The 19,614-nt window shown below is 44.0% G+C and overlaps 1 protein-coding gene and 1 long non-coding RNA gene across 3 annotated transcripts in view; both read left to right on the forward strand.

Moving 5' to 3' along the window:
- The first annotated feature begins 1,014 nt into the window (after positions 1–1,014).
- Positions 1,015–19,614, forward strand: part of LOC123754964 (uncharacterized) — a 35,539-nt gene continuing 16,939 nt past the window's right edge. The window contains exons 1-5 of the mRNA XM_045737322.2: positions 1,015–1,493; positions 1,947–2,122; positions 13,112–13,237; positions 13,702–13,811; positions 16,993–17,120. Coding sequence (XP_045593278.1) covers positions 1,961–2,122; positions 13,112–13,237; positions 13,702–13,811; positions 16,993–17,120 — 526 coding nt within the window. The 5' untranslated portion in view covers positions 1,015–1,493; positions 1,947–1,960. The remainder of the gene's footprint in view (positions 1,494–1,946; positions 2,123–13,111; positions 13,238–13,701; positions 13,812–16,992; positions 17,121–19,614) is intronic.
- LOC123754974 (uncharacterized) lies at positions 5,048–6,890 on the forward strand. Of its 2 annotated transcripts, none has more exons than XR_006772441.2 (5): positions 5,048–5,098; positions 5,753–5,854; positions 5,982–6,132; positions 6,260–6,360; positions 6,693–6,890. It is a non-coding gene; the product is annotated as an uncharacterized lncRNA (long non-coding RNA). The 2 variants fall into 2 exon arrangements; XR_011222897.1 differs by lacking the exon at positions 5,048–5,098 and adding an exon at positions 5,314–5,473.

Consider the following 19,614-nt stretch of genomic DNA (forward strand, 5'->3'; position numbering starts at 1 on the left):
CAAATCGTGTAATGATTTTTATGTGGGTCCCGGCGACTATTGCTCCGGCCCTCTCCCTTCTCCCTCGTTATACACGTGACTCGCCTTCTCTTACTTGTGCTACACACGTGACTCGCCCTTTCTTACTTGTGCTACACACGTGACTCGCCCTTTCTTACTTGTGCTACACACGTGACTCGCCCTTTCTTGCCCGTGTTGCACGATTAACCTTCTCTGACCTGTGTCACACCTGACCATCATCCCTAACCTCACTGCACATCTGACTCCTTTTTCCCCTCATTATACACATAAGCTTCTGCAACATCTGGCTTTCCCTGGTACCTTGTTGAACATTTGGCATTACTTGATATATTTTTCGTTGTACACCTGGCCCACTATGGCACCTTTCTGTACACCTGGCCCACTATGGCACCTTTCTGTACACCTGGCCCTCCTCGGCGCACCGTTGCGCGCCTTTTCTAGCACCTCGCCTGCCTCAGACACATGAACTAAATTGTACACAATCACACGTGAAATTGTGATCGAAAATACCAAACATTTCGTCGAATATTGCATGTCGAGAAGGCTAAAATGGCGAGGCAATTTCTCCGTCGCCGGGGAAATAGCAAATATAAGACGCCTGTAATAAGAGGCGCGAGAAATGAAAGAAAATTGGCTGCATCGACAGTGGCCTTAGCAACCAGCGGCCACTGTGTAAAGAGAGGTCCATAAAGACGAAAATTGGCTCGTGGCGGCGCCGGTGCGTGCGTGCTGTGTTCCGTATATTTCCTTAGTTGGCAAACATTACAAACAAATTCACTTCAGATCGGTTATAATTACTTACCGTTTTAGCTATTCTTCCTTTCGACCGATGGGGAATGCTTTAGCGAAGATATTTAAGGAGTGAGAAACGAACAGAATGGAAAATTTTAAATTTAAATTTGAAATAACCGGTAATTTGAAATAACGGTTGAGGGAGGGGAGCCTAGCAAGAGAGGGGCGAGACACGAGGTCCTGCCAGTGCGTCTGGGACGGTGGACGGGGAAGGTGCAGGTATTGACGTGGCGGCTGGTGGTGACTGAGACCTTCCGTCCCCACCAACACAAACTCTCCTCACTCGATCTACATTCACACAAGACCAATTGACCTGGTCGGCGCGAATTTTAAAGATTTATAATTACGGGGCGATGATCTAATGAGAATTATAATACAAAGGTTCTGTTATCGTCTCGGTGATTACTGATGGATAGCAGAGAGGTGGGAATTGTAACTTACATTGATATTAGTGTGACTGATAATCTTGAAATGTGGCTATGACTGACGGGAGGGCGGAAGGTCTGGCGGAAGCAGTGTCTGTGAGGGAAGTGGGTGGATGATTGATTGATAAAGATTAAGCCACCCAAGAGGTGGCACGGGCATGAATAGCCCGTAAAGGGACGTGGGTGGGTGTGCCAGTGTCTTCTATGTGTCGCCAGCAGCAACAACAGACAGGCTACAGCAGGAAGCCGCCCGAGGTAGGCCCTAGCTCACTCTATTGTGGGACAGTAGTACATGATTACTGTAGTTCCAAGGGTCTCCTCAGCTGAAGAGGGTTCCAGTGGGTCTCCTCAGCTGAAGAGGGTTCCAGTGGTCTCCTCAGCTGAAGAGGGTTCCAGTGGTCTCCTCAGCTGAAGAGGGTTCCAGTGGTCTCCTCAGCTTAAGAGGGTTCCAGTGGGTCTCCTCAGCTGAAGAGGGTTCCAGTGGTCTCCTCAGCTGAAGAGGGTTCCAGTGGTCTCCTCAGCTGAAGAGGGTTCCAGTGGTCTCCTCAGCTGAAGAGGGTTCCAGTGGGTCTCCTCAACTATTACCAAACACATACCTAACTATGGGTTTCATAACATTAACATTTGAACAATCTGGAGATGTTAACACAAAGATTATAGAGCCAGACAGTGGATAAGAGATCCCTTGTATCCGTATCTCTCCCTCAGCACACTGCGGCAGGATGGAGTACATTCAGATCGTCCAGCGACCGGCCTACTCCCAGCGGCCATACGGTCTCCTACGGTCTCCCTACACCGACCACCCGGGTTGCTCGGTCCTCTGCAACCACCCCACCGCCCCGCACACCCACCGCAACCTTCTCAACCTGACCCGAGCGTCATGGGTAATGTAACCATTTGTAGTACTGATTTTTTTTCGCTCCTGTGCCACTACGGGCTCACCATAGCCCGTGCTACTTGCCCCGCTCTTGTGCCAGGTAAGTCCACTACGGGCTCACCATAGCCCGTGCTACTTGCCCCGCTCCTGTGCCAGGTAGGTCCACTACGGGCTCACCATAGCCCGTGCTACTTGCCCCGCTCCTGTGCCAGGTAAGTCCACTACGGGTTCACTATAGCCCGTGCTACTTGCCCCGCTCCTGTGCCAGGTAAGTCCACTACGGGCTCACCATAGCTCGTGCTACTTGGAACTTTTTGCTCCCAGTATCTGAATCTATAACAAGATAGTACTGATTTGGTCTGGGTAGATTGGTCCTGTAGCACAGTGGCTGCGTTCTCGACTGATAATCGGGGATCCCGGGTTCCATTCCTGGGCGAGACTGTAATGGTTGGGTGCATTTCCTTTCATCTGATGCCTGATGATTGTGAGGCGAGGACGTAGACTACTCATCCTGTGTGAAGGCAACATGCAGTAATTCCTACAAAAAATGACCTATTGAAATGTATTGTTAAGCCTGTTATCAGCACAACTCATCAGCAATTACTATGTAAAGCTGCTGGCCTTCATGCATTGAGCGAAGGTCTCGCTTCATGCAGGTCGGCGTTCAATCCCCGACCGTCCAAAGGGTTGGGCACCATTCCTTTCCCCCCGTCCCATCCCAAATCCTTATCCTGACCCTTTCCCAGTGCTATATAGTCGTCATGGCTTGGTGCTTTCCCCCGGATAGTTCCCTTCCCTTCATCATTCATTTTCCTCAAAGTATTTCTTCTCATTATCAAAGTATGTAGTCCCCTATGGCGCAGTGGTAAAGCACTCAATTGGCGCTTCGCGAGCGCTTTGGCCAGGGTTCGTATCCTGTCCGGAGAGGACTGACTGGGCGCCAGATCTTAACTGCATCTAATTGCATCTGGTACCTGGTTGCTAAACGATTTGGCGGGTCATATTCTGGGAAAAAATTAAGATTAAGGACCTGCCCGAAACGCTATGCGTGCTAGTGGCTTTACAAGATTGTAAGAACTCTTGTATATATAAATAAAAATAAATAAAATATTGAAAAAAATAATATAATAAAATCAAGTTTATCACAAAACTAAGCGAAGTATTGCAAGAGTGACTAAGACTGACGAGACGAACTGCCAATTATAACCTAATGAGAGCCCTTCAAAGACCGCTTTCCACCGCACCCTCATTACCTGAGGCTGTGTCAACAGTGATTACCCTGCGTAGGAGGACCTCCACCAGATGAGTGACCCAGCGTGACCAGTTTAACGACCCTTGAAGGTCAAGCAACTTTAAGGAGTAATTACGGAACATGGCGAGACGCGGACAGCGCTGTCACAAATGTAAACAGAGATTCATATATATACCAGACATTTTCGTGTCTAGATAATGTCGATTTTCTAACACTAAATCTCTAGCCACGAAAAAAACTTTGTCAATTTGGCAACTTTTATATTACAAAGATATTTAAAAAATAAGTTATTTTATTATTTTTCTCATTTGTAAACAAACTTCTTCTCGTCTTATTTCTTATATTTATAATCTTTCCCTGTATAAGCTTCATGGTACAATCCTCCCTTGCTTCCCTATATAAGCTTCATGGTACAATCCTCCCTTGCTTCCCCGTATAAGCTTCATGGTACAATCCTCCCTTGCTTCCCTGTATAAGCTTCATGGTACAATCCTCCCTTGCTTCCCTGTATAAGCTTCATGGTACAATCCTCCCTTGCTTCCCTGTATAAGCTTCATGGTACAATCCTCCCTTGCTTCCCTGTATAAGCTTCATGGGACAATCTCCTTGCTTCCCTGTATAAGCTTCATGGTACAATCTCCTTGCCTCCCTATATAAACTTCATGGTACAATCCTCCCTTGCTTCCCCGTATAAGCTTCATGGTACAATCCTCCCTTGCTTCCCTGTATAAGCTTCATGGGACAATCTCCTTGCTTCCCTGTATAAGCTTCATGGTACAATCCTCCCTTGCTTCCCCGTATAAGCTTCATGGTACAATCCTCCCTTGCTTCCCCGTATAAGCTTCATGGTATATAAATCAATAGAACTTAATCTGTGTAAACACTCGATGCAAATAAAGGGACCTAGTCTATGGAACTCGCTCCCTTACGAAATGAAAAGCTGCCCAACGTTTGCCTTAATCGAAAATAAAACCAAAAAGTACCTAATTTCATCTTCCTAGTTTTCTACCTAGTGCTTTAAGCTCACACTGTATGAGGTGCTATCTAATCCCCTAGTATATGTACCTAAGCCATACAACTTTACCATTGTAATCATTGCTATCATCTTATATCATGGCAGTTATATTGAACTGCATTATATGTTATTGCATTATACCCTGAGATAATGCTCAAATTATGCTACCATGTACCTGTTTATAACCCTCAAATTTGACTTTAATGTACCTACTAATCTTTGTCAAAATTTCTTATAATGTACCTGTTAACATTTTATAAATTTTGCTAGAAATTACCTACTTAAAATTATTTGTTAGCTTAATGACCTGCCCGGAACGCTGCGCGTGTTAATAACTTGACAAGAACGTAAACACATCAATGCTATGTACACTCGTAAACCCAATGTACCTTCTTATAAATAAATAAATAAATGTTGTGTTTGATTTGTGAATTAGATTTAGAAATTAACAACTTCAGTCAAGCTGCAGATCTTTATTGGTTCATTAGAGACTCGTTCGTATTTGTGGAGGTAAAGGAGTGGTTGTTGGCCATTGTTAATTGACACTTCAGACTCGCAAAATGTTAACCAATGGGGGTGAGTTTTAGGGTGAATGTCGACCAATCAGCGGCCGGGTTTGGTGGGCTGTTGGGTATAAAAGTGACGATGAGACGAAAAGCACTTCAGTGTTGTTTTACCTCACTTTTGGTATACAGTTCCAGCTTCGTCTCTTGAAGGTGAGCCGTATGGTGAGGATCCCCCCCTCCTTCCCTGCCCCTTTGTTGCGTCCCCCCCCCCTCCCTCCCCCTTTCCCTTTGCTGCGTCCACCCTCCCTCCCCCCCTCTTCCCTTTGCTGCGTCCCCGTCCCTCCCCCCCTCCTTCCCTTTGCTGCGTCCCCCTCCCTCCCCCTTCCCTTCTCCTTCCCTTTGCTGCGTCCCTCTTCCCTTTATGGGGGGAGAACCAAGTCAGACCTAACCTTGAATCGTAGGTTAGGTAAAGTGCGCATCATGGTGCGTGTGGCACTATAGCAGACACGGCTACCTTATAACCCTCTACCCCACTTGTATTATGCCAGAGGCTGGCACTTGACGTTTATTTAACCTTGAAATCGGGTAAAAATTTATTTCCTTAAGTGTACAGTCGAGTTACTAGTTAAAACTACGAATTTAAAACTAGTTTTATAATGACTACGTAAATTCAGCAGGCTAGAGGTGTAATTCTAGGAACTTATTCAATTTTCTAGAACCCATGAACTAGGTTCTGTTCAACTTTTAGTACGTCTCCCTCCCCCTTATATATTTTAATTCTATATATAACTTCCTTCTATATATACAAGGAAATAATTCGTCTTTACCATTGCACCTAAACGATATTTGACTACCGGTTCGTAGTGGTGAAATCGTCAGCGCCTCGGGTCTACACAAGGCGGTAAGAAGCTTGACCAGAGTCACAGCAAACTGGACACTTCATCCTGTAGAATACCTGCTAACATGGTAAGTAAAATGTTTGATTTGGTGAAACACTAGTCTTGATCTGACATTTGAATGTGCTTAGAGTACCCAAGATGCAGGTATATCTTGGCTCTTATTGTCCCTTTAGTAAACTTTGCTTTTGTTGTAGGTACATGTTACCACAGTTGGTAAACTACCCTTCCTCCTGGTGCCTAGCAATACCTACAGCAGGGATCAAGCAAACTCTTACTGCTAGTCCTGGCAAATGCTTCCAGTGTATATTTAAAATAAGGATGTTTTAAACAGCGTTATATGCAGATGTGAGTACTTAATATTTTACTTTTTATGAACTAATACTTAATGCAAATGTATTTCAAATATGGTTATTCTGGTAGACAAAAAAATTAAATGCCAAAGAATTTTCCTAAGACAGTGATATTTGTTTAGGTGAGATCCAGTTCATGTGGACAAGCGGCACCGAACGAGGCGTGAGGACCTGGCGGTGGTCAGGGTAAACTGTCCTGCTCCAACTCTTCTCACACCAGAGGGTCAGTATGGCTTAGTTTACGAGTCATATAGCTAAAATTATCAACATACGGGATGTTTGGTAGGACTTTTGGTAGGTTGCTCATAAGGGCTTAAACAGCTGTAGAGGTCTGTAAGACTTACATTAACGTCACAAGATTTAATAGTATTATAAGGAATAAGTTTGTTTATATATATGATGCATTGGGATTGAGGATACATAGCATAGTAATTACATCCTTGTAAAGCCACTAGTACGCGCAGCGTTTCGGGCAGGTCTTTAATCTAAAAAATTTAAGTAGGTAAATATTAGGAAAATTTATAAGTTGATGTTAACTCGTCCTCCCTTTCACAGGCTCAGCAGACTACAGCCAGACAACTGGGAAGGCGAAGAAGACTGTCTCGGGGTGCAGAAGAACATCTGTAACGACGGCATAGTGACATATTGGCTGTCACCGTCTTGTCATGAGACCAGCCATTGATATTGGTTTTTGCCAGAAAATGGGCTAATTTATAGTGAAGTTGTATAGTAAAATTTTAAACTAGCACACAATCTTCTTGAATACCTTAGCCAGGAGGTTTCTTAATGTCTATAAAACTTGCCACTAAGGACCTGAAGTGTTCTTAGTTTTGTTTAAAATGGTAAAATATTAGTCGACGGTTAAAGAAACTATTAATGGCTTGAAGTGTCTCAATGACATCAACAGTGCAGGGGGAAGGGTTTATGAACAATGTTAAAATTCCCCCCCTCTGTCTTTGGGGTAGACCAATGTATGGAATGGACTTGGTCTAAGGACGGGTTAAGTATTCAAGTACATTCTATTTGGGCAACCAAGACACTTGGCAGTTCTGTGGAGAGAAATACACATGTATATAGTAAAAAATGCCGTCTGAAAGAGTAATAAGTCACTAATTGTACACTTCATAAATGCTTATTTACAGATGGAACAGATTTAATTAAATTTCTAGTTTTAGAAACATAATGGGGGTGGGAGTTTTGCATGACATTCTAGCAGGACTAACAAAAGTACATTACTCATGACGTTTTCAATTAAATTGACTTAACATTTGGAACAAAGCTGTGATGCAAGCATATTCAGTGTAAAGATTTTTGCATTGGTGATAGATATATTTTAATTGATTTGTTAGCGCAACATAGCCTAACCGGTTTGGTGCCTTCTTGACAATTAATTCATTATATTTGGTTGAAGATGAACTTCTACTTTAATTAAGAACCGGGAGTTGGTCATAAACGGCCTGGCAACAGTAGTAACGTCAGCCTCGTTACTTGTAGATTACCGAAACCTCAATCGCATTTTCGTCGCCACCCTCGTAGCCTGGTGGATAGCGCGCAGGACTCGTAATTCTGTGGCGCGGGTTCGATTCCCGCACGAGGCAGAAACAAATGGGCAAAGTTTCTTTCACCCTGAATGTCCCTGTTACCTAGCAGTAAATAGGTACCTGGGAGTTAGTCAGCTGTCACGGGCTGCTTCCTGGGGGTGGAGGCCTGGTCGAGGACCGGGCCGCGGGGACACTAAAGCCCCGAAATCATCTAAAGATAACCTCAAGATAACCCTCTGAAGGGCGGTGGCCCGCGTGTTGAGACGCCCTGGAGCACGAGTACACTCTCTTGGTCGGTCTGTCCTGAACGGAGAAAAATTTCGTGAACACTCCCGCTGGTCTGCGGCGTTCCATTATTGCCGACTCCATTTATCCCAGGAACTTTTGGGTTTCTTTCAAAGATCTTGCCTTGTTCCTCTTAATCGTGTATATCCTTGTTGAATGTCTCGACTTACAGGACGAGCATGTCTTGTTTCCGACCGTCCCTCGCGGTCACTTTTCCCTCGATATAATTCTTGGTGACTTTTATCGTTCGCCTTATGCGTTTGTTCTCGTATTGGCATCCTTGGTGATATTTAGCGCCCTCTGATTATTCCGCACATTTGATGGTGCTACATAGCCTTGCCTGTTTGGTGCGTTTTGATAATTACTTTCAAAGATCTTTTGTTCCACTAGTCTGAGCTACGTTTTCCAACTGATACTGCTGACAGTCGCTTGGGAGGGAATTATCAAGAGAAATTGCAAAGCCATTGACTCCATCACTTGGAAGGGGTCAGGATAAGGGTGATAATGAAGTTTTTAGCTCTAACAGTACCGTTGATCTCTTGAAATAAAGCTCATACGTATCTCTCACTTAATTTTGGGTTTGCTTGTCCATATAAAATGCAATCTTTGATACGAGGCAGTAGGACGAAAGATATTTACGAACTCTAGTGGAGACAGTGCCAGTTGAATATCAAGAGATTATGCCGATATAGGGGCAAGTCGAGCGATAACAAAAGCATATCGGACTCGCCAATCATTCTTTCAGCCGGAATAATATAATTTACTTCAAGAATATTTAGCTTTTCGCAGACTTATTCAAAGATGATTATCCTTAGATCCAACAGATGTCCGCTGCACGACTATCACACAAGATCTGTGCATACATCCGGTCCAAGGAGCAGTCTAGTACCATAAGAGGTATGACTTAAGAGGAAATGCTACGGGAAGTAAACGACACGTCTCTGGAAGGCAAAGGGAATTTTGAACGTGATCATTACTAAGTTGACGATGGACAAACTTTAGCATGGGTGGAACAAGGGGAAACAGTGCCCACATGAGGGAATTATCGGGGAAAAAGCGCAAAGCCATTAGACCTACATAGTATTTGAAGTTGTAAGGATTTGGAATGGGACCGAGGTAGGGGAATGGTGCAGCCCGTTCTCGCACTTTTATTAAATAAATCGACATTTACTATAAGTGCATGTGACATTCAATAAATTAGTATATTTTAGTTTACCCTAAAAAGCTTCATAGAAAACAAATGTAGTTAGGTCGTTTTCTATGAAGCTTTTCAAGGTAAACTAAAATATTCACAATCAATTAGTATAGTATGTCACTTATTTAATAAGCCAATATTGACTAAGCAAGTGCGAGAACGGTGGTAGGGGTGGCAGCTGCAACAAAGCCACAGAGATTGAACACGGACCTGCATGAAGCGACCGTCGTTCTACCTTCCACTCAGTTTGGCCGAGCTACAAATTTGAAAGACCTGTGTCGGTAGTTAAGATGGAATGCATTAGGCGTTAACGTGGAGGCGGCACTACAGTTTGAAATGTAGATATGATAGAACCCAGTAGGCGCAAGAATCTTTACACCAGTCGAGTGATAGTATAGCGGCGGGACCAAGAGCCGAAGCTTAACCTCCGCAAGCACAACTAGGCGGGTACACAATCTTGAGGGTTAGCTGGTTACCCACAAAATAAGTCCTTTGAATTTGTTTTAAAATTCTTATGTCTATTTCAGCAGACTGGAACGGCGGCAGATTTAAAGTATAATATCAGGAAAGTTAAGTTGAAACTTCCCACAACCAAGTATTTAACCAGGCCAGTTCAGTGTAGTCACTGTATAACTGGAAACTAAGCCTCTGCAGTTCAGCCTCCTGTTTCTCTGCAGACCTGTGGAGCTAATGGGTGGTTTTATAGCCCCTTTAAAGTTTACACGAGTCGATATTATAGTAGGGCTGTCATACCGAGGGAGTAAACTTCGTACTGTCAAGTCTTGACAATTAAGTGTTTATCGCCCAATAATAAATGTCAAGCTTCAATGGTATTACTAAATGCAAGATACGAGGAAGGTGTTGTAGATGAGAGGGCAAGACATTCTAGTCTGGAACTAGATTCCTTAGTATGTCTAAATTAGTTCTTGGGAGAGAGAGAGAGAGAGAGAGACAGACACACGGGCAGAGAGATATATATAATTAAAAAAGACAGTGTTGACGGACAATATATAGTTTTAAATGCAGTTTTGCCCCGAGGGGCGAGTTTATTAGGCAGCGCCACTCATCCTGTGAGTGGACACACCGCCATAGCAGCATGTACAACACTCTCCAATAGGAAGAAAACCCGCTGGGTTGTTCATCCTGTCACTTGTACCCAGACACAGCTGGGACTAACTGCTTCAAATGAACAGCTTTTCAAGCAAGAATATTAATATTGTCAACCACTAAAATCTTGCGTTATCTTGCGGGTGCAAAAATGGATAAATCTCTTAACAGTATTTGACAAAAAGTTTTCCTAACTCAAACCAATGTGGGATTTATTATGCTATACATGTCTAATGACTGATGTCTACACATTGGTAGTGGGTCAAGGCGGTGTCCATCATACCAGATTTTGCAACTCTTCTGCTCAAACGTTTCCATTCTGAATCTCTGGATATTTGTATCCAAGACGGATTCTTGTTATTACTAATTCTCTCCTGCGGATATCTCTTCGTCCATATTGATTGGGATTGCCAGCTGCAACCATGTTGTACCATCGTACAGATTCACCGATTTGTACTTCTATCCTTTCCTTAATTACCTTGACGCGGTGATATTGCCTGATACCTGTAATTTGTAAGTGTCTTGGGTATGACGTATTCAATATGGTCTTCAGCAGCCGAGCATTCATCTGCTCGTTAATTTCCATAGATTCCAACATGGGATGGGATCCACAAATTAGACGACTTCCGATTGGTTAATATTCTCACAGGTCTTTATTTCAGCGACTTGTCAAAGATTTTCTGCCTGATTTCCACCAAGGCTTTATAGCACTTTAATCTGTGCAGAGCGCTGCACTATTAGCGTTTCGTTCAAGACATCAACGCTACAATGGCAGTTAACCGCTTGCGTTTAAGAGGCAGTTCAATACGTGCATTTTCTTCCTTTTCGCGTTGAAAGGCATTATTCCTAATTACAGTATGCCGCACCAGCCCTGTCATTGACAGGATTAGACGACCCATCAGTGCATATTTGATCCAATTCATTTACGGCTTGATTTATAGTGTACCGTTTTATTCCGTGGCTGTAGATGTACAGACTCATCGTTGCTCTCTTGTCTGGTTGTAGTTGGCCGGACCTGGGGGACGAGAGGATGTCAAGTTTCAAATGGTTTATATTGCACATTAATATAGTTACGTATATGCAGTTCATTAAGCCTTCGTTAGACACTTAACCTTCACTACCGCCCACAGGATTAATATGGGGGTGCACAACTACACTGTTTATGGGTCAACTACCTGAATGTGATTGTTATCGGGGATCAACTACCGTAACAAATAAGCAACATAATTATGGACTAGAGACGCTGTTGTACAAAAGCAGGAGAGTTCATTAACTATGCTGGATTATTTTAAAGACTATAGTAGCTAATATTAATGTGCAAATATACAAGAAATTTAAATTTTCAATCAATTTATGATAATGGTTATGCTAAGTTTAAGAGTCTAGGTAGTAATTGGAAACCTAAAATGCTTAAGCATGTATGTATGTAAGCACGCATGCATGCAAGCAATACCCTTGGTATTACACGAGTGGCAGGTAACCTTAAATCTTCTGTAATTAACTGGGTGGGGGGTCAAACCCACCCTCTAACATGGGTCCATAATACCTCACCCCCCCCCCCAGCCTCCAGTTGATGCCCCATCTGACCTCTTAGGTCACGTAATAACCTACAATTCGGACCTATTACCCTTCCTGTTATATTTATGGGGTAGAAATTAGGGACTACTGTAAAACCTATCCAAGGGACGGAATTTGACCCAATATCCATTCAACTAGGGGGAGGTGATAGTATATAATGTTTAGCTAAAACATTATGTAATTTATAGTGTGCTTATTATAATTTACCGAGAAAAAGCAAGATTGCTCCTAAGTGCTAACCTTAAACAGGATGTATTGTTAAATAGTGGTTTAAATCACGAGTTTAAAACATTAATCGACAGAATGGAAACTTATTAACTATTTTAGTAAAAAATATTCATCTGTCAACAGCCATCATCTTCGATGACGACTTTACTACAATCTTAATTATTAAACCTTAAAACTATTCAAAATACTAATATAAGGAGCCATAGGTGGTAGCAATGTGTACTATAGGTGAACTATAAATATTAATTTTAATAAATTATTTGATTTACCTGTAGTCGAATGTTGGTTTCTGAACATTTCAGCCCTCGGGTTGTTCAGAGGCCCTGAACAACCACTTCCCAGAGGGTGGTAGTGGCCACCATATCCATCCAAAAGGTGCTAGTGGACCGCATATCTATCCTTTTGGGTAGTGGACCCCATAAACATCGTGTGACTTGTTGGGGGACCCTTTATCTATCCAGTTCCCTGTAGTATACCCCACAGACATTCCAACGTCATCGTTTTCTGTTGACGTTCCTACAATTCATTCTCTCTAAGAGTTTTAAAGCATACACTATTGTATTCTTCCTTTTCCAGGAATATTGCTGCCCTCAGGCTGCTCAGAGGCAATCAGAGATGGTAATCAATTTCCTACTTACGAGCAAATGATTTAGCTAAATTTGGACTCTGTGCTCAGTCCCACAAGGTCGAATTACTGACCATTCCCAGGATAAACGAACTGTATAATAAATTGATTGCTTTGGTAATTATTAAACATGTTAATAATTATATAATACCCAATCACAGATTACCCAACACCTATTTGCTCTTTGAGGGTGGGATGCAGAGTACATATGTGGGGGGTAAAGAGTACATGTGGTGATACAGGATACATATAGAAGCACAGGGTGCATGTGGTGGAACAAAGTACATGTTGGGGGTGCGAAATACATATATGTGCTGGTGGTGCTGAACCCAATACCCCATCCTGTGGATGGGTATTGGGTTCAATATTGGGTATTGGATAGTTTTGAATGTGTACCCTCTGTGGACTCCACCAGCTGCAGGAGGTTCGAGCCCACATGTCGCGAGCGGGCACCACGCAGGCGGACGGCGAGGGAGACGCCGGCGACCGACGCACTCCCTCCAGCATGCCCTTCACCCCCTTGGGCACCGAGGGACTCCAGGTACACTTCTCTTTGTTCCTTGACCTCACTTTTCACCCCTCTTTCCCTGTCACTACTTATCATTTTCTTTCTGTTACGAACTTATTCGTAACTGGGTTCTTTTAATACTTTTCCCTACTAGTCCTCCCAGGCTAATAGACCTGTAACTTCGGGTGAAGACTCTGTAACACGTCTAAAAAGGTAGAATAAATAAAAAACATCAAAATACAAACTTCTGATTATTATTAAGCGCGTGGAAAAGCTATATGTATGATATATATCATAGACAAAATGCTAAAAATGTTTCAATGTGAGGACGGACCCCAGACTTACTTATTGGTATCCTTAGTACCCAAGCCCTTATACGACAAACTTCACAAGTTTTCCCCCACCTCAAAATAAAGGGGAATAGTGTGTCTACCATTACCAGTCACCCTGCACCAACAATGGTCAATTTCAATTTCAATGGTCCCTGCCAATTGCAGGTAAACATCCCAGAGGAGTTCCTGGCCAGGTTTGCCCGCTCTGACTCGCGGCCAGACTCCCCGGCGCCGTCCCTCTTCGTCCACACCTCCCGCCTCGCCCCCTTCAGGAGGTAAGTTGCTGCATCTGATTAAACTGCATTCACTCAAACAAATCTGCAAGGGCCGTGACGAGGGTTCGAACTTACGTCCGAGAGCATCCCAGACGCTGCCTTAATCAACTGAGCTACGACATGGTTAAAATAATTGCAACCAGAAGTTCTATTGACCTTACTTGGACCCTGCAGCCTCTCCGAGACACAATCCAGGATTTTACACAATTTCCCCATGCACTCGAGCTATGTCAATAGACCGTTCTACCTCTTCGCCCTTACTTCATTCACTCACTCACTCATAACTGAAGATTACTGTATTAATTCCTGGTCTGAAGAGACTAGAATTGTAATATAGATAATCAGGACACATATTTAAAAGCTTGGAGTCTGACTTAGCAGCCACACACATGAACCACTCACACAGAGTAACAAAATATGGTCAGAACAACAGAACGAGGCTATTTGCCCTCCAGTTTTCCAACGCAAACGCAGGTGACAAGGTGATTAAGCTCAAAAAATATCTATAAACGCCTCAAGATATTTGTGATCGTTATAGATTGTATTGAGAAATGCATAACCTTATCTGAACCAGAAATGGCCAACTATAAACGGCTGATGGATAAAAAGAGAAAAGGCTACTGAACCGGCTATAAAGAAACATTGACTTTTGTGTACCTGTTGCCTTTTGTGTGTACACACACACACACACACACACACACGTGCCCCCCCCCCTACGTGTGTGTGTGTACACACACAGACGTAGGGGCCTCGTAGCCTGGTGGATAGCGCGTAGGACTCGTAATTCTGTGGCGCGGGTTCGATTCCCGCACGAGGCAGAAACAAATGGGCAAAGTTTCTTTCACCCTGAATGCCCCTGTTACCTAGCAGTAAATAGGTACTTGGGAGTTAGTCAGCTGTCACGGGCTGCTTCCTGGTGTGTGTGTGTGTGGTGTGAAAAAAAGTAGTTAGTGTAGTTAGTAAACAGTTGATTGACAGTTGAGAGGCGGGCCGAAAGAGCAAAGCTCAACCCCCGCAAACACAACTAGGTGAATACACACACACACACACACACACACACACACACACACACACACACACACACACACACACACACACACACACACACACACACACACACACACACACACACACACACACACGTGTCCACAGCACTTCCCGGGGCATCAGGGCGTGTTTTTGTGGAGACGATCCAGAACATTGCAGGCCTCAGGGCACGTGTGTAGATTTTAGCGTAGTTACGCTTATTTACACTGGTAACATTGCACAGAGATTTCGCTCCGTGACGAGACTTTAAAATAGGTTCTCCAGTCTGCTACATTGTTATTGCAAAGCTTGATTTTATCAATGTACAAACGTGTTGCAGGGTTCAATTGAATACAAAGAGGCAATCTCAGAACATCACTTATAAGAGTAAAGGTATTATTAGGTCTAAACCATGAGGTATATTCCCCAACTTGGGAAACTTTTACGAAAAACAGAAAACGACATCGTCGTAGCTTGTACCAAATGACGTATTCGCGAAGTCTGACGTTTTGTATATGGGTGTATAGATTTAGAGCACGGTAAACATACACCAGGAACCCTGTATTGGCCCGGGACTGTACTCGCATACACACGGCTTCCAGAACCATTATGACTAAACTGCAGCAATTCAACATTTTCTCCCCAAACGAATCTGGCGTTAATTTTTGTGTTTTTCTTCTTTTTGTAAATCCCCGGGTGTTTTCCTGCATATCTCCCGTTCTTTTAGCTATTTAGTCCGACAGTAAAACCAGACTTTAGAGACGATGTATCAAAGTTCCGGGTCCGCTAAGCGGGTTCCCGGTGTCATTAATGCACGCACAGGCTGGACGATCAGGGCTGGGGGAAGGGAGGGAGCTAGTGGGGAGGGGATGCCCAGGTTAGCTTGGTTGCATGATAATAAAATCACACGAGAGAGAGACGGCACGCACACATCCCTCACGCACTCCACTACCCTCACCCATTCAAATCTCTCACACACTCACTCGTCCCCACGCACATCTCATTCCCACTTAAGCCTGCAGCCCTTCGCTTCCCCTCAGGCACACTCCCCATCATCCACACACCCGTCACTCCTTCCCCCCCAACTCATCCACAGCACCCGTGACCAGGAGACTAAACGCTCCGCAGATCAGACCACAACACATGCAGCTTCACAGATCTGAGCGCTCTCCTGCGACTGTTGTGATGATTCCTGAAGTGCCTACACCAATCACATTTCATATTACTGGTCATGGCGACACTTAAGATCCTACACGTCATCGTCCATGGCATCTACCAGCGGGGCACGAACGCCGCGAGCCGGTTCCTGAGGCGACTTTCTCCCAGCTCTTTATATCACCAAGAATCCAGCAATCCCGTCACATGTATTTCTAGCTTCATAAACCTAAACGAAAGGTACCTGAGCTAACAGTGGCCACCAGAAGCTTGAGGCAGCTGGTGATAGTGAGTGACAGTGGAGACTGCCAGCTGGTGAAGCTTGGCATATCGGTCCTCTGGTCGTCGAGACCGACTAGTGGATGATACAGTAGTTAATCTGGCCGTCATGCACGGGCAATGGCGAGTCTGGTGGAGTTGGATGGCATTAGTATTAAGACACGTTTTACCTCGGAGCCGACACGACCCGTCCGGAGCCGACACGACCCGTCCGGAGCCGACACGACCCGTCCGGAGCCGACACGAACCCGTCCGGAGCCGACACGACCCGTCCGGAGCCGACACGACCCGTCCGGAGCCGACACGAACCCGTCCGGAGCCGACACGAACCCGTCCGGAGCCGACACGAACCCTCCGGAGCCGACACGACCCGTCCGGAGCCGACACGACCCGTCCGGAGCCGACACGACCCGTCCGGAGCCGACACGACCCCTCCAGAGCTCACATTGTCCATTCATGCCCAGAGACCCTGATATTTGCTACTCTACTCACATTTCACTAATAACAACATTAGTATTAGTAGTGGTTGTTATTTTTGCTGTAATAATAGTTATAAATAAATATTATTATGATTAAAGTATTACAAATATAAGGAATTATCTGAGTAGCATTCTCAACTTTATCATCAACATCACAATTTTTCAATCGTTGAGCCCTGACCCCTGACCCCCCCACTGTGCCCTTGACCCCTGACCCCGGTGCTTCGTGATGTCGTCTACAGGTGCGTGACCCCGGACACCCTGGAGCCCATGCGACGGCCCCGCCATCAGGTGTTGAGGAGAGCCACCAGCCTCCAGGATGTGGCCAGCATCCGCCTCCACCACGTCTTCACGCCCACGCCTGCGGCAGGTAACACCACGCCCACGCACGCAACACCACGCCCACGCACGCAACACCACGCCCACGCACGCAACATGACAGCCACGCACTGCACAACAATCAACTAGGCTTGTGACCCCACGCTATCAGCGATGTAATAACACTAAAGATCTTCCCTATTTTGTGTTGACATCATGAACTAATGGGTTCAGTTCCTGCACCCATTGTGTGCCTCTGTAACCCCTTTCCACCACCGCCCACAGGACTGGCATGAAGATGGATATAGGGGTACATAATAAATTATGGGGTACATAATAAAAATAAAATACTAATGTTTGTCAATGTAAATTTCAGTCAAATGATCCTAAATACACGAGTCCCACACTGACTAAAGTAATAGTTCTTTACATCTTCATGATGTGTGTGGTGGACTAAAGTAGTATATAGTAGCCTATAATACTATATAGGCTACTATATGCTTAACATTATTAACCAAATCTTATCAAACCAACAGGGAAGCTGCGGGTTCTGAGAGTGGGTGTTCCCAGACTGGGAATCGAACCCTGGGATTATCCCGTTCCGTATTAACTAGGCTAGCGTGCACGGAGCCCGTTATACGAGCACCAGTTTGGCTCACAGCCTCTATGTTATCACCAGCCTGTATAGCACCCCCCCCCCCCGTCCCTCTAGCATGTATATGCTATAAGATCAGCCGTGTAAACCTAGACTAACATTTAACAGTAAGGTTTACCCAGAAGCCGCTAACCTGGGATATGACGTTAACTTAACAAACGGTGTTAATTAAGCAGACGACGTTAGCTAAGTAGGTTGATTGGCAATAAACTATAATAAGACCTTCGTGTCCCCTTTAGTAACATTAAAATAGTTTGTTGACAAAATCAAATTTTACTTGTGATAATGCTGGTAGCAATTCTCTTTACTCCAAACTGCTTTTAATTTTCCCTTGGTAATATAAAATATATTCACAAATATACAGGTAATAGTAGTAATCAAATAAATTATAACGAACAGAGAGAGAGAGAGAGAATCTAAATGCATTTATGACAGTTGGGGCTTATAGCTGATCGTATGAGAAGCGCAAGATGAAAGGTTTTCTTCGGCAGGGAGATATTAATAATCTTTCAATTAGCTTTCCATCACTCGCATCTTGACATCGGGGAGGTCCAAGCTTGCTCGGGGACATCCCCCTGATCGAGGCCGAATTATGGTCTTAACCCGTGTAACGCGCAGTCAGGAGGGCAGGCACGGAATGGTCCAGGATCATGACTGCCATCGCTCAGGCTCGGCTACACAACAGTTACCAAAGAGGATTTTCCTTTTTCGGTGTTATTAGCAGAAAACCAGAAAAGTCAAAAGATGGCAGCAGTGATGTTATGCTTCTTCTAATTCCTTTCACCGCAGTGGAGGGCCGGAACTGGGGGGACTGCAGTGGTTTTAATACGACTTGTCTTTTGGTCAGATGTGGATCACTCGACCCTGGCAACTCCCCAGTGTCTCCTCCTAGTTATCTGCGGCTTTTGCCATCATGGCAATTCTATCATGACACTAGTTGATGGTTATGTCTTGACATGCTGATGGGCAAAGTACGTGTTGTGCCATACTGTGAATTTCTGTATATATTCAATTCAAACTATAACTAAATATTTACAGTCTTGCGAATATTGGGACGTAATGAACTATCGATTTATATTCGTATATTATTCACTATTCAAATACAGTAATGCAAATTTGAATGATTAATCAAAGAATGAGTATTAGTGACAGGACAACAAATTCATTCGTCACGTCACTGGTCATATTTTCATTACAGCCACAAAATTTGAGCTGGGAAGCATAAAGAATCATATTTTTTTGTTAAATTTACTATAATGCAGGAATCCTGTGGAATAATTTGTTGAGTTTCCTCATAAATGAAACTTATCTACTAATATACACATAATTACAACCCAGCAACGCTCGCACAACATCAGCCTAAGATTTCAAAAACATTTGTTATGCAGAGAATGTCCCAATAACGTGGCTGACAACACATAACCCAACCCCAGCCCGTCCTCATAACCAAAGGTCAAAATCCATTCCATGCACCCACCAAACCCCCCTGTTTATGAATTAATAACGGTTTAAACACGACTCACAACTGATGTTCGAACACTTCCGGAACAACTGCTTCTCGAACCACAACGCTGTAAATGCTTCACTCACATACTACAAATACAAATAATCGCCAACAGAACCTAACCTTACCTAACCTAACCTAACCTAACCTAACCTAACCTAACCTAACCTAACCTTACCTAACCTTACCTAACCTAACCTAACCTAACCTAACCTAACCTAACCTTACCTAACCTAACCTAACCTAACCTAACCTTACCTAACCTAACCTAACCTAACCTAACCTTACCTAACCTAACCTAACCTAACCTAACCTTACCTAACCTTACCTAACCTAACCTAACCTAACCTAACCTAACCTTACCTAACCTAACCTAACCTAACCTAA

Source organism: Procambarus clarkii, chromosome 55 (assembly GCF_040958095.1).
Source record: "Procambarus clarkii isolate CNS0578487 chromosome 55, FALCON_Pclarkii_2.0, whole genome shotgun sequence".
Taxonomy (NCBI): domain Eukaryota; kingdom Metazoa; phylum Arthropoda; class Malacostraca; order Decapoda; family Cambaridae; genus Procambarus; species Procambarus clarkii.